The sequence below is a fragment of the Mesoplodon mirus genome (assembly GCF_964341445.2).
Source record: "Mesoplodon mirus genome assembly, chromosome: 7".
NCBI classification, from domain to species: Eukaryota; Metazoa; Chordata; class Mammalia; order Artiodactyla; family Ziphiidae; genus Mesoplodon; species Mesoplodon mirus.
The window spans coordinates 6,667,398-6,681,908 of NC_138983.1; the positions used below are offsets into that span (position 1 = coordinate 6,667,398).

General features: G+C 54.4%; 1 protein-coding gene across 5 annotated transcripts in view; it reads right to left on the reverse strand.

Annotated features, from left to right (window-relative positions):
• The window catches only part of PACS1 (phosphofurin acidic cluster sorting protein 1), a 143,266-nt gene that overhangs the window by 9,509 nt on the left and 119,246 nt on the right, over positions 1-14,511 (reverse strand). For 4 of the 5 annotated variants that reach the window (XM_082627590.1, XM_082627593.1, XM_082627592.1 and 1 more), the window contains exons 6-17: positions 14,340-14,431; positions 14,165-14,245; positions 11,340-11,399; positions 10,376-10,536; positions 9,919-10,012; positions 5,357-5,437; positions 3,628-3,746; positions 3,354-3,489; positions 1,979-2,083; positions 1,168-1,274; positions 341-495; positions 95-205 (exon numbers count right to left, since the gene is read on the reverse strand). In XM_082627590.1, coding sequence (XP_082483716.1) covers positions 95-205; positions 341-495; positions 1,168-1,274; positions 1,979-2,083; positions 3,354-3,489; positions 3,628-3,746; positions 5,357-5,437; positions 9,919-10,012; positions 10,376-10,536; positions 11,340-11,399; positions 14,165-14,245; positions 14,340-14,431 — 1,302 coding nt within the window. The remainder of the gene's footprint in view (positions 1-94; positions 206-340; positions 496-1,167; positions 1,275-1,978; positions 2,084-3,353; positions 3,490-3,627; positions 3,747-5,356; positions 5,438-9,918; positions 10,013-10,375; positions 10,537-11,339; positions 11,400-14,164; positions 14,246-14,339; positions 14,432-14,511) is intronic. The other variant, XM_082627591.1, reaches the window with a different exon arrangement.

The window sequence follows — 14,511 nt, forward strand, 5'->3', positions numbered from 1 at the left end:
CACGCCACAGGGAGGAGAAGCAGCACGCCCCCCACCCCTGGCTCTCCAGAAATCAGGCCACATTCTGTCTTGGTCCCTTACGAGGGGCCGTTACCTGACACCGGGGGCTCTGAGCGGTTGAACAGATCTCTCCAGCCAGAATCAAGGAAGGTACTGCTATACCTACTGTCAACGGAGCCCAAGTACTTGGCCACTGGGTGAGAACCTGGTAGGTGGAAACCAGACAAGGAGAGCTGGTGAGGGGGTGAATAACGACCCAGGCTTCGGTCTCCCTGCCCGTCACTTCCTGGGACCCAGCGCCACCACCCCGCTTCAGGAGTGGGCCCTCCTGAGCCTTTACCGAGGGGAATGATGAGAAAGCGCATGTAGCCCAGCCAGTCGGAGGTCTTGCTGGCCAGCGACTTGACGAAGAAGCGGAGAATGGAGCTCAGGTAGCTCTGGCCGCCCACTGCTGCCACCTTCACCGGCCTCGGCATGGAGGAGTTGCAGTTGCAGCTGGGAAGCAAGGGGAGAGGCACGGCCAGGTCAGGTGGGCCTGCGTCCTGCTCAGAGGAAGGCCCCAAGCTCAGACTTCACTTGCTCTCAACAGCCCAAGAGAAAAAACAAACCAATGAACAAAATAATACAGAGAGAGGCAATAAACCACAGCGCTTTTGCAAAAAGAGAGAAACCCAGGATCAGAGAGGGCAGGGAACTGTCTAGAAGGAAGGCAGAATTGGCCGAGGCTCACGGGGAGACGACTCGGCAGCGCCCTGGGGCTGGCGGTGGGCACGAGCACAGACACCCGGGAACGCCCGCAGCTCTTTCCCACGGAGGGAAGCCCCCGACTCTGGGTAGTCGGAGGGACGGGAGTAAAAGGTCTTGTAAAACCCTGGGCTCTCTCTGCCCGGCCTTCTTCGTCATGGGCTTAAGAAGAGGATGAGGCAACTCAAGGTGTGGCAGGGGACAAGGCGGGGAGGCAGGCGGGCAGGAAGGTGACATTTTCACCCCAACCCTCTGGGGCCAGCCGGGGCATCAGAGCACCGCGGTCTGACGCTGCCCAACCAGGTACCAATTGCGAATTCTTGGCCTGATGAGGCCGGGAGGTCCTCTCACTGCTTAGAAATCAGGGTGGGAGGATGAGGTCAGAGGGAACCCCAAAGGGCAGAAGAAGAGCCGAGCCCTTACTAGCGCTGGATACGGGTGAGCAGGGCAGACAGCACGGCCTGGACCTCCACCGTGGAGCACGTGCACACGACGGGCTTCCGCTGGTCCTGGAGCAGCTCTGCCACGTACTGTGTGCAGTGGGGGAGGGAAAGGAGCAGGGACACAGGTGAGGCCACGCAGCAGGGGTACTGCCTCCCCACAGGCCAAGAGTGCGGCGAGGCCCAGACCGAGCTGCAGGGCCCCATCCTCTGTCGTTCAGACCACAGCCGGGCAAAGGTCGGGCTTCTGGCAGCCAGCGAGGAGACGGCAGGGCCGGACCCCACGTAGATGGGCTCACGCGGAAATGTGGGAAGACCTAGGGCTCGTTAGGTTCTAACGCGGCCTCTGTTGCCCACACGCGAGGCGGCCCCGGGTCCTGACCGGGTGGACGCCGGGAGCGGGAGGGACAGGGGCTGCTGTTGCTCTGCCCCCGCCGAGCGGCCTTCGTGGAGACCAGGGCGCCTCTGGCGTCTCACAGCACTTGGTGCTCCTCGAGGCACCTCCCTTCCGGTATGCTGCCTGAGACACAGGGCCATGAAGGCAGGCACGACAGGCAATACTGCTGTTTTTTTAAAGCTGAGGAAACCGAGGTACAGAAAATTGGTGATTTAAGCCCCACAGGTGGGAAGACGACGGGACTGGGACTAGAGTCCAGAACTGTGGGCTAAGTTCAGGGCAGGGGGGTGCCTGAGAAAGGGGGGTGATTTCCTATTTCCCCACACCTTGCCTTTCAAATCTGTCTCTTGCTCCCCAGAATCTCTCCTCCACAGCCCTGCGACCTTCGATGCTTTACCTGGCCCTGCCAATCAGCGGTGCTCACAAGGATGACGTTTTCTGGGAGGGCTGCATCCGACACCAGGATCTGATTCAGTTGGTCATATACCACCTTTCTTGGAATCTACAAGGACACAAGCGTCTGTTGGGCAGTCCCCAGGGAGCTTGAGGGGAGGGTTGAGAATTCCTGGGGCAGGGGTACTCAGAGAACAGCTACCAGGGACTTGTGTGGGAGACCTGGGATCCCACCGGCCCCGGGGAGCATAAGGGGAAGGAGGGGGATCAAGAACAGGCAAAGCGAGGCCTCAGAACACAGGCCGGGGCGCCAGGAGCACAGCTGGCCGTCCTGCCAGAGCAGGAAGGGCCCCGAAGGGCAATGAAGCAGGGCAGCGGGAGGGGAGGAGGAAGATGACAGCAAGCAGGTGCTCACAGGATGGAAAACGAGGGCAGCGACGGGGAGAGAACTAATGAGAGCAGCAAGGAGGCTGTGTGGGGGGCGCCCTGGCACAGGGAACAAAGGTATTTCAGGAACAGTGATTAACTAGAAGGACAACACCTCGCCCCAGGCACCGGGCTATTCTAGTCCCGGGTTCATTTTCAGCTATAAGAGCGTCAGCTCAGGAAGCCACATGGACACAAACTTCCCTTCCAATGATATGTATCGGGGAAACGAACAGGCCTGCCGTTGACCCCAGGAGAGCAGGAGGTCTGTCGGGGGAGAATCCTTCCCCCGGACACTGACCTTCAGAGGGAACAGGACTCCCAAGGGCCAGTTCCTTCTGCGCCTGCCCCAGCCTCTCTTAGGTCTTTCAATCAAAACATTTTTTTTTTTTTTCCTCTCACTGTTGTGGCCTCTCCCGTTGCGGAGCACAGGCTCCGGATGCACAGGCTCAGCGGCCATGGCTCACGGGCCCAGCCGCTCCGCAGCATGTGGGATCCTCCCGGACCGGGGCACGAACCCGCGTCCCCTGCATCGGCAGGCGGACGCTCAACCACTGCGCCACCAGGGAAGCCCAATCAAAACATTTAAATACTGTTGACGTGCCAGCTTGAAACCACTGTAATTGGCCCACAGCAGCACTAAGGGTATCAGAGCTCAGAGCAGACGTCCCGTGAGAGCCGAGGGCTGCTGTCCCTAGAACCGCGGTCCCCGCACAGTCTCCACTAAGGTCTGATGGGGGCAGAACAAGCCAGAGTCTCCTGCTCCGTCCCCCGCTCCCCACCAACTCCTCAGCAGTGGCAAATAACAAGCATGCTAGACATCCCCCTTTAGGTCTGTCTTCGAGACTTTATTCAGAGCCGTTCAAAGTACTCCCCGCTCCTCTTCACCCGACCGCCCGAGGAGACAATGGAACAGAGACCAAGGTCCAGGGGCGCCCAACAGGCGGGGGTACCTGCGTGCTGTGGCCCAGGTCCGGGGACCGCTCGCTGTCGGAGCTGTTGGTTCTCTCGCTCAGGGGCTTGGAGAGCTGCCGCTCCTTCAGGGGAGTGCTCCTCTTCTGCCGGGGGGTGTGCACGCCGTCCACTTTGCTGCCACAGACGTGGAAGGAGGCGGTTAGACAGCCCCCTGACCCAGAGCCACGGCCTGCCCCCTCCTCCTGAGGCCCCTCCTGCTGGGCTTCCCTCGTTCTACCCGACGCTTTAGGAGCGTCTTCAAACCCTGAGTACCTGGGAGAGGCAGAGCCCTGGAGGTCCGTTTTACTGGACTTCATCGGAGTTTTGACTTTCTCTGGCACAACCAGACTTGCGCTCACGTCTCCAAACATGTCCTGGTCAGTGATTTCCTGCCACGGAGGAAAGGAAGCAGTGAGGGTTACTTCCCCTCGGTGATCATGGGAGCCTCGTGGTTCCTGCCAGGGCCCATGACCGTCATGAGAAAGTCAGTCCCTTGCTCTCTTTTCCGGGAAGCACAGGGTTCTACAACTCCTACCCCACCCGACGAGGACACCGTGACTGTTTAATTTAGCTGAGTGCACCCGCTGTACCGCACACCATCTCCTGCTATTCAATCTGTACCCTACATTTATGAACTGACAGCCCACAAACCTGGGCTGATGATCTAGCTTCTCTAGGTGGGAAGGAGAGTGTTTCACTCAGGAAGTGACATGACTGGAACTTCATTAAAAAAATATATATATTATTTATTTATTTTTGGCTGCGTTGGGTCTTCGGTGCTGCGTGCAGGCTTTCTCTAGTTGCGGCGAGTGGGGGCTACTCTTTGCTGCGGTATGCGGGCTTCTCATTGTGGTGGCTTCTCTTGTTGTGGAGCACGGGCTCTAGGCGCACGGGCTTCAGTAGTTGTGGCTTGTGGGCTCAGTAGCTGTGGCACACGGGGCTTAGTTGCTCCGCGGCGTGTGGGATCTTCCCGGACCGGGGCTCGAACCTGTGTCCCTTGCATTGGCAGGCGGATTTTCAACCACTGTGCCACCAGGGAAGCCCCTAGAACTTCATTTTGAAACGACCGCTGTGCAGTATGGGCCAAAGTGGAAGATGGGTTACTCGGATTACGGGTGAACTACAGTAATGTCGAATCCAACCTAAGGCTTTGTCAGACACCAGATCCTTAATGCAGCATTATTTACTATAGGAAACATAAGCCTGAAACAATTCCTCCTCGGACTCCATTCAGCTAGCAGCTCCCACTGTGAGGCGGATGTGCAGCACACCCCCAGATGGTATTTGGTCAAGTTCTCTGTTCCCTCCCATCTGCTGGGCCTGGCCTCCAGTCCCACCGGCTGAACTGTGGCAGAACCTGCGGGCCCAGCTCAGATGCCCTCCCCCCAGGTGAATGGCTCTGTCCTTCCCGGGCCCCACAGAGCCTCTGCGCCAGGTGTGCCCCGGCTGGCTTTCCTCCCGGAGGTGGATCCATGGTGTTCTCATCTTTTAACCTTCAGTGCTCAACACGTGTATGTGTGTGGAATTTCAACCTGTGTGTAATTAAATTGGGCACCCCAGCCGATCCATCCCATGCGCCCCTGAGCAGCTCCAACATCTCTTAGTGGAAGGAGCTGACTAGTAATCACTTGGAGACTTAATGCTGTGGGCTGTCTGGCCATTGTAAAAGCAACCTGGAGGAAGGGATGGTTTTTCGGGGGAAGATACTGGTCATCGTATCTGAGAAGTAAACGAGGGTGACAGATAGTGAGAAATTATCGAAATTAGCGCTTGATCAGATCTAACTAAAGGGCAGAATGGGGACATTTCTAGTTTGCTAGTTTGGGGAAGAGCGTTATATTCCACGGGTAAGGATTCTGGGAGGAAGGGCACGCAGTACATTCACAAGTCCACAGAGTTAGGCCAAAGTTTCAGGGCAATCATCAGGATCTTTTTGCCTTTATTTCTAAAGGTACCAAAGACTATTTTAAACAGCTGGAACAGGAGCCCGAACCATACATACCAGAGTGTCTGTTTCAGTCAAGCTGTCATCTTGATTTTTAATCCAAGCAGATTTGACTTTTTCTAAAGCAGCCAATTCCATCTGCAAAAGTTATAATAATTAGTCATCATCAATCCAGATAACCACCACTCTAACTTGTTTTCTAGGTCCCTTGGAAGCTTAAAATACTTTCACTTAATCTGATGACCTCACAAAATCTTTGGGACTTTCATCTTACAAGGAGCATATTTTTGTGAAAACTGAGCTTCAGAAAGGTCAGTTATTTTGCGATCATTAAATTAATAACACAGCGAGATGCGGAACCCAGAAATTCTGACTCTCACAAGATGTCACCAGGAAAGAGAAGCTCAACATTCAGATGGCATGGCTGTGGGATGCGTCAGTCTTAACCCTGGATTCGGTAAACACCCTTGCCCAGGAGGGGCACACAGGGCCTCTTCTGCTGTCAGAGTTGCTAAGAAGAAAGGGGAATCTCAGAGTTCACGTCTTTGATTTCGAGACTAAAGACATCCATGGTAGCCAAATGCTTTTTGCTTGGTAGAAATATCTGGAAAACCCTCAAACAGAATATACTAAGCCATTTAGGTGTGAAATAATTCTCCCTTTGTCCCCAACTTTTATTAGCATTTCTCATAAATATTAAAAATGTACTTTGCAGATACAGATACATAACCAGATTTCTCACACTTGCTAATGCTGCTTCTGGCTGTGCAGACACCAATGTCAAAATCATAAGCAGTTGCGGGTTGTGGGTCTTAGCTATGGGGAAGGTCCTGGCCTCAGTGGGTCTCTGGTTCTTATGGGGAACCAAGGAATCAGAAAGGATCAAGGATATCCCACCTCCTCCCAATGACCCAAAGTCTTTTCTCTGAGTAAATAACAGAGTACAGAGAAATGGCCCAATAAGCTCAAGGGGCCACTCAGCAAACTAATGAACAAGGACCACAAAAGTAGGCCCACGTCATACGCTAAACCAGGGTTTCTCCACGTGGGCACCGCCGACATCTGGGGCGGGTCTTTCTTTGCTCAGGGGCATCTTGTGCAGGATTTGAGCTGCATCCCTGCCTCCACCCACTAGATGCCAGGAGCAGCCCCTTATCCCCTATCACCCCCGCTGTGAGAAACAGAAATGTCTCTAGTCCTTGCCAAATGTCCCTTGGGAGGCAAAATCACCCTTGGTTGAGGACGACTGCTCTGAGCCGTCTGCAAAACTAACCTAACACACTTTATCCAGACCCTGTGACCCCTGAGGGGGAGACGGTTTGGCTCAGAGCCACGCACAGCAGGTTGCCTCCAGATGGCACCGCTGGCTCATTTACACATTGTCTGTATGAATAACCGGTGTTAACAGAGTCCACACTCCCAGAGAACTCTTCATCAGACTTAAGACTGAAGATGGTTTCACTCAATTTGGGATCTCAGCATGACAAATGAATTAAACACGTTTTAAAGAGGAGGAATCGGGGCGATAACACCATCCTACTGGAAGGCTCTCAGGCAGCAGCCCTGTGGTCCAGCCCTCTGACAGCAGAGCGGTGTTTCACGGCACAGCGCTGTGCTGAGATGTGCTGAGCGCTCTAAGGTGGACTCGGGGTGGGGCACCTGCGGGCTGTGCACTGACTCTTCTGGATGTTTTAGTCAGTCCCACCGGGAGCAAACTCCCGACTCTCCCAGTTCTTCTTCCTGCTTCTAGAAATACTTTAGGCTTTTCTCACCCCAGCAGCGCAGTAGCTGTGTTGCCTAACTGTGTGGCTCCGAGGCAGATGTGACGGTGCAAGGCGCTGTGCCTGGGGGCGACGCCGGCTGCTGCTGCAGGGGATGCACGTGCTTGTGTGTGTGTGCGCGCACGTGGAGGGGGCAGAGTGCGGTGGCACTTTAGGCTCGCAAGTTTACGAAGTACTGGTCCCTAGCACCATCAGTTACAGTGCTGTGGAATTAGCAACTTTTAGCAGCAGGCAGTCCTGGCGGAAAGTCTCCATCTCTTGGCCGCCCCTGCTGAAGCGCTGTCGGGGCCTACTGTTATCAGCTCCAAGAACCAAATTATGTTGCTACTGTGTGCTCAAGTCTTGGGAAAACTCAACAGCTGTAATGATTTGTATCAGCAGAAATTCCTTCTGGTTCTAGTGATAAAACTGAACCCTCTGAAATTTGGGGAACAAAAAGGAAGGTTAAGAAAAATAAATGAATAACAATGCTAGGAAATCAGGGAAGAGAGGACAAAAGCTGGGCAGCATGTGCATGCCTGTCTGTGGATGCACCATCCCCGTATGTTTTCCCTAATACGTTTAGAAGTTCTCTGTGTAAGAGCTCAGCCTCGCTCTGTAGTTTCCAAAGTGTCTTTCATACTAAAGGATTCCAAAGTTCCACACCCACATCAAGACATATGGAGCTCTTCAAAATAGAAATATCGCAGAGAACCAGCAAAGTCTGAAATCTGGCCCAGGGAACCAGAATTTGAAGAACTCACTAAAAAGACATCTAGATTCTATCAATTTCAGGAGTCCAGAGCTGGAATGGCTCTCAGGGTCTATAATAACAATGGCAAAGCAGCTTACATTTACTGATGCTTCCCATGCCGTAAATCAATCCAACCATCAATCAAGCGCCATGCTGGAGGCTTTAGCTGCCTTTTCCCACTGGATCTTCACACTGCCTTGTAAGGCATGTCCTTTTTACATGCAATTTGTAGATGAGGACACGAAGTCCGGGTAACTGCCCAGATCACACAGTCAGTGCAGTGCAGTGCAGTGGAGTCAAGATTCAAACCCAGAAGTCTGACTCCAGAGCATGTGCTCTCAAACCAGCCCTACCCTGCCCCAAAGAAATGTTTGGCTTGAACAGGGATCCTTAGGCCATCACACTGTAAAGACTGATACTCCATTGACTTTTGAGCTAACTGGGCTCCTGGGCCAACACCTTTACTTCACAAGTAAGGCACCTGAGGCCCAGAGCATCAAGGTGATTTTTCTCTTTAAATTTTATAAGCCATGCAGCTGAGACTAAATGTAGAACCTACAAATTCTATCAACCCAGAAACAGCTTCATTAGTAGAAAGTAGTTTCTCTTACTGATTTAGTAACGACGATCCCTAAAATTTATTGAGCGGTCACCATATGTTAGGTGTCACGCTTAGCATTTCTGGGGCATTAATCTCATTTAAAATTTGATTGCATTGTGTTACAGTAGGGCCCTTGTTTTGCATTCCTAGGACACCGTAAGACAGTCCTCCCCTGGCCAGGTCCCAGGTTTCTCTCTAGAAGAGTCATCCCTTATATTTATACTCGCTATGGAATCTGGCTCCAGTGGCCAATGATCTGTCCACGCGGACAGTGATGATTCAGCAGGGCCATCCAGCAGCCCCCTTGTGAGAAAGAGCAGCCCCAAGCCACATCCTGAGCAGAACTAGTCAAGTAAGGCCTCCTCAGCCTCAGATCATAGGAACCTGGGCTGGAAAGGCTGAGAGTGCCCGGTCTGCAAGTGGCGGGCCTGAGGTTTCTCTGGGGAGGGATTCTCGGTGGGGGCTGCCATTTCCCATCCCACATTTACTCGCTAAGGCCACGTGGTGCCGCTGTTCTAGGGCCGGATCACCCTGCTGCGCCTTCAGCAGGGAGAGGGATTACGTGGACGACAGCGCCACCTCGTGGCAGCAGGCAGTCCATGAGCTTCCGCAGACACCTGGGACCGGCGGCAGGCAGCCCTTCCATAGACAGTGCTTTCTTTTCAGGGGATGGAGAACCTCACAGGCCTCAGGTCGTTTCCTCACAATTAATACCTACGCGCAGGGTGAGTTCTGTATTCCCTCTGTTAAAGCGGCAAGAGCAGGAGGACTTAAAGGATTCAGTTTTTTTGATCTACAGAGAAGACACTGGGCTTTCAAAGCAAACCGAAAACTGCACTAAAATCAGGCACGTCATCCTGCCTTTGGTCATAAACAAGGGGGAGGGCAGCTTCCTAGGGCCCGAGGCAGGTACAGCATCAACCCGGGCCTCTGCCCCTGCTCCACTGCTGGGGAGAGCCTTCCCAAAGAGCGACAGAGCGTGGTCCTGGGGTGATGCGGGGCTCTGGGGTGTGCAGTAGACAGCTCCTTTTCCCTCTGGCTCGCCAGGCAAAATGGAAACCAGCCCACCGAGTTCTAAATTCTTCGACGGCACTGCCCACTTTCTGAATAAAGCCCATGTAATTTCTCCTGGACAGACCTTGGGTCCTTCCTGCCCCTTTGCATCCACCCTCTCCCCAGCCTGGATGCAGAATCGCCACCACTGGCCGGGTGCCACACTCCCAGCTACCACATGACGGGCGTTGAGGAAGAGGTCTTGAGGCACTGTGTGTTCCGGGAGGGAAGGAGCCAGGTCATGGCGGGAACAGACCATAAAGAACACCCGCCTGGCCACAGCAATATCCTCAGAGCACTAGAGCCCAGCAGGACTGAGATGACAACTGAGGCTGAAACAAGATGAGATGGCCCGCAGGTCCCAAATGAGCCAGGAGCAGAGGGCCCAGTGTTAAGCCCTGACTCTCCCCTGGTCCCACTCCCGCACCCCACAGCCATTGGTCTTGCTCACAGGGCTGGTGGTGTCTTTGCCGAGGCTGCCCTTGCTGTTGAGGCTGCCAATCTCCGTCTGTGAGCTGGACTGCGACATCCCCTCAAAGAAGGGCCTGTGGCAAAGAAGCACAGCCAGGGTCAGTGGCCGCCAGGGCCCAGAACAGCAGCTCACAGACAGCCAGGCAGAGCTGGTGTTCAAGAAAGATCGACAACCCGGGCTTCGAGGATGCCGGTGAGGAAGGACACAGCCGAGGCTGGACCAGTAGGGACCTGGACCGAAGGACTTCAGGAGAGTCCTATTGGGGCTTTTGTCGGTTAGAGGCTAAAGCAGCGAGCTTTATCCAGACGGCAGGCGGTTCAGAAGGGGTGAGGAACCGAGATTCCCGGGTAATGGTGTGGGGGGTGGTGAGGGAGGGGAGTCTAGGAGATTGCCATGGCCTAGAGAGACAGTGTGACAGAGGGGGTGCGGGCCTCACTTGAGCTTGGGCTTTGGCGTGCTGAGGATGCTCTCTGTCTCCTCCATCTCGGGACCACTGTCGCTGGGATTGTACATCTCCAGACTGTCATACAGCTCGTCCAAGTCTTCTTCCACTTCTCGTATCTGTTCTCGGGATACGTGTTCCAGCCCAAAGCCCACCTGTGGGAGAAAACAAAACCCTGGAGTCTGGGGCTACCCCTATTAACAACATGGCAGACAGGAAACTCCTTCCTCCTGGGCAGGCCCCACTGGCGTCCCTACGCAGTCCCCTGAAGGGACGTGCCATAGTTTCACGCTCATCAGGGTGGTCTTGGTGTCCTTTCTGTGATTTGATCCTGAGAGCAGGGACGTGGTGAGGCCACCGTCCCCTCTCAGAGCCTCCCTAGTGCTCCCCACGCCGGGTACCGGCGTCAGGAAGAAGAGTGGGGCTGAGACGGTACTTCTCCCGAGGAACAGGCGCAGGGAAACCCAGACGCCTGGGGCCCTGGCGGGCTCGTGCTGGCCTCCTCTAGAGCCCGCAGGGGACAAATCTCCATCCCTGTCTCAGTCCACTGAGAAGAGAGCCCATGAAAACTGGCTCCAGGCCTGCCAGAGCCCAGGGAAGGCACTGCTTCTCTCAGCGGCCAGTTCCTGACGCCGTGGAGGAGGCTCCCACCTCACAGGCTGCTTCTCACGATGTTCCCCTCGGGGCAGGAGGGAAAACTGAACAATAGCAACTGGATCTGTGCTGGACACCCCACACCCGAAAGCTGGGCAGAAGCATGTGCCCCTGCTTCGAGTACCATGGAACCTTGGGTGCTACATGTAAATCTTTCCTTCTCTTTTCAAGTAGCGGAAAGCCCTCCTTTAGCTACCCCCTCACATGGGGTTCCTGGAATCTGGACTCCAGATTGTGCGCCAGGAACAAGGGTGAAACTCCGGGAATTCTACTCACCATCCAGCTCGGGAGTAAGGGGTCGTACCTCATCTGAAACTTTAAACCGCTTCAGGAGGGCCACAAACTTCTGTTTGATGTTAGGTTGCTGTAGGGACAAAGCCACAGTAGTCCTCAGCCAGCAGCCCCCTGTGGACGGCGATCACTTCCAGTCGGCAGAGTGATCGAGGGCCCGCTTTGGTGAAGAACCGGGGCCACACCCCCAGCCCAGTAACTGCCCGTGGTCACCTCCCGCTCATCCCTTTCTCTAGAACTTCAGAACCACGGTGAGAGCCACCTGTATACACACAGGTTCCTCAAACTCGACGTTGCCAAAACGGAGCTCACCCTCTGCGCTGTGCATTCCCCCTCCTGGTCACCCAGGCACCGAGGAGTCACCGAATCTGAACCCAGAGTCTCCCCTGACCCCCAGCCCAGGGCTGCTGACTCCTACCCTCTTGTCCACCCAAACCCCACCGCTTCCGTCCGGCTTCTTTCCTCACCCCTCTCTGGGGCCACCAACCGCCCTCAACTAGCTCCTCCCACCCCACTTCCAGTCTCATTCCCTCCAGAGTCCACTGTGACTGTTCCACATGCAGATCTCACCTCGTCACTCCCCAGATGAAAGGCCTTCACTGGCCCCAGAGCCTCAAGAACTTGGGTGTCACCCTGTGTCTGCTGAGGGCTGGCTCTGCCTGACCCTGGCCTCACCCACCACCCAACTCCTCACACCCCACTTAGGTGGGAACTAACGGCTGACGACTTGGCACCCCTCTGGGCCATTTACATGGTAACTTCTGCCTTGACTAAACATCGTCCCCAGATCCGCTTGGCACAGTTCTATTTACTCTTAGAAAACCCATCTCCTGGCATCTTGCCCACGAAGCTGTCCTGCTCAGAGCCGGTCACTTTCCCCCTAGGGCCATCGCTGCCCCTGATGCAGAGCTCGTCTGGAGCCTGCCCTACGGGCTTATGGTCACTTGTGTAGATGGGTCTGTGTCACTGGACACTGTGAGCTCCCTGACGGCATGGGCCGGGCCTTCCTTATCTCTATGTGTCCAACCCCAGGCACAGCGACTAGCTTGTGGCCCTCAGCACCTCCTGACTGGATGACAGACTCACCGCCTGGGGATGGGGGAGACTAACTTGTGGGTGAGACTGAGCTGGGCCTTCAAGAAAGGGCGGGGCTCCCCAAGGTGGAAGGGCACCCACAGCAGAGGAGGAACGGGAGCCACAGCGACCGAGACGCAGAAGACGGTTCAGAGAACGCCGAGTCAATTAACATGTCTAGAACAAAGTGCTCTTGGTAGAGAGAGAAGGATTCATGTGCACGGGAGACAGGAATGAAAGGACAATTACTCTTGAAATCTGATTGGAAAGTGCCTGCAGTTAACACAAAAAATAATAACACCTTTCGGGGAGTGGGCGTCAAAGGAGCACTGAGCTCTGGTCGTATAACCGGTGAAGCTACGGAGGCGACCACAGGAAGAGGCGATTTATACAGCTCCAGGGGGCACCTTTGGGAAGAAAATGGGGCCTCTTTGTGGTTACAGCACAGGAAAAAGAAAAACTTAGCAGGAGGAGCCACAACAGAGAGCGACCTCCAGCCTCTGCCTGATATCAGAGCACAGGGTGGGCTGGAGGCCAGGATGGGCCTTACCCGGCCTAGGAGCACCTATCAAGGATTAGAAACCTGAGGACCATGAAACAGTTCAAACGCGCTCTAGTCATCATCCAGTGGGGGAATCAAGGCCTCAGCCTTGAGGATTTATCATACATTGAAGCCCAGGGATACCCAAGGATGCCTGGAGAGAGGACAGTGTGTTTCACAGTGGACCAGGCTCAGATACGACATGTTCAGAAGGTCTGGCCTCCACTTATTTCACTCCTGAAGGTGATGGGAATCTTTGCTCTCGGGGTCCCTGGGCTGCTCTGTGCTAGAGAGAATCAGGATGCCTCTGGGGACAAATGAAACTGTGAACTTCTCTTCCAAAAAGCTCCTGGCACTTTTGACTCCCCCGCACTCTGGCACGGGAACCCCAGAAGAGGTCAAAGTTAACCTAGAAATTCAGGTATTAAGCATCTCAGTCCAGGACTCTAATTTCACCAAAAGTAGTGACCCCTGAGGAGTTCGCGTGCAGGAGACGCAATCCAAAGGCCTCTGGTCTCTTAAGGTTCTGGATCCATTAAGGCAGGCACTGTATCAAGCCCACAGTTCCAAGCACTAGCCTACTATTTCTGGGTAAGTTCAACAAATGATTCCAAATGGAGATGCTCCTAGAGAGGACTGGACTTGTCTATGCAGTGGACAGTACGAAACCTGAAGTAATCACCTGGAGAAGGGAGGGAGGGTGTCTGAGGGGTTCTGCTCCCCAAGGAAGCATCTGTTCCAAAGTCTACAACAAGGTTTCTCAACCTTTCTTCTATCCTAAGATAACCTGAAGAATATAACACGCTCCTATCAGTAACGCCGCTTCTCTGCAACAGTGATGCTTAATTAGCTGGTGGTGGAGGTGGAGGTATCGAGGGGTGTATCACAGCCTTGAGGGCATGGCCCTGTGCAGATATTAAAAAGCCCCCAGGGGGCTTCCCTGGTGGCGCAGTGGTTGAGAGTCCGCCTGCCGATGCAGGGGACACGGGTTCATGCCCCGGTCTGGGAAGATCCCACATGCTGCGGAGCGGCTGGGCCCGTGAGCCATGGCCGCTGAGCCTGTGCTCCGCAACGGGAGAGGCCACAACAGTGAGAGGCCTGCGTACAGCAAAAAAAAAAAAAAAAAAAAAAAAAAGCGCCCAGGAAGTCTGAATCCACCACTCCCATCCTACCCCCAGATTGAAAATCTCTGCTAAAACATTCCCCGGACCTTGGAGGCTCACCCTTGTGATGGCAGATGTTGATGTTAGTTTCCTCCGGGTCTTCTTTACTTTCCGAAGATCCTCATCTTCATAGAATAGGTCCTAAGTGGGTAGGGGGATGGAATGAGGTTGGGAAACCCTAGGAGGGTCTGTAACTGCTTCTCGGCCGCTTTATTGAGGGCCTGTGGAAAGTTACCTGCCCGTGTAGTGGATCATCACTGCCTTCCTGTTCTGATGAGAAACTCTCCTCCTCTTCCTCAGAATAATTGTCAATATCAGGAGAACGGTCTGGAAACAGACACCTTAATAAGATGACCTCGCAGGGGGAAGATCTGGTCTAAGAGGCTCTGGCTGGCTGGAACCATGCT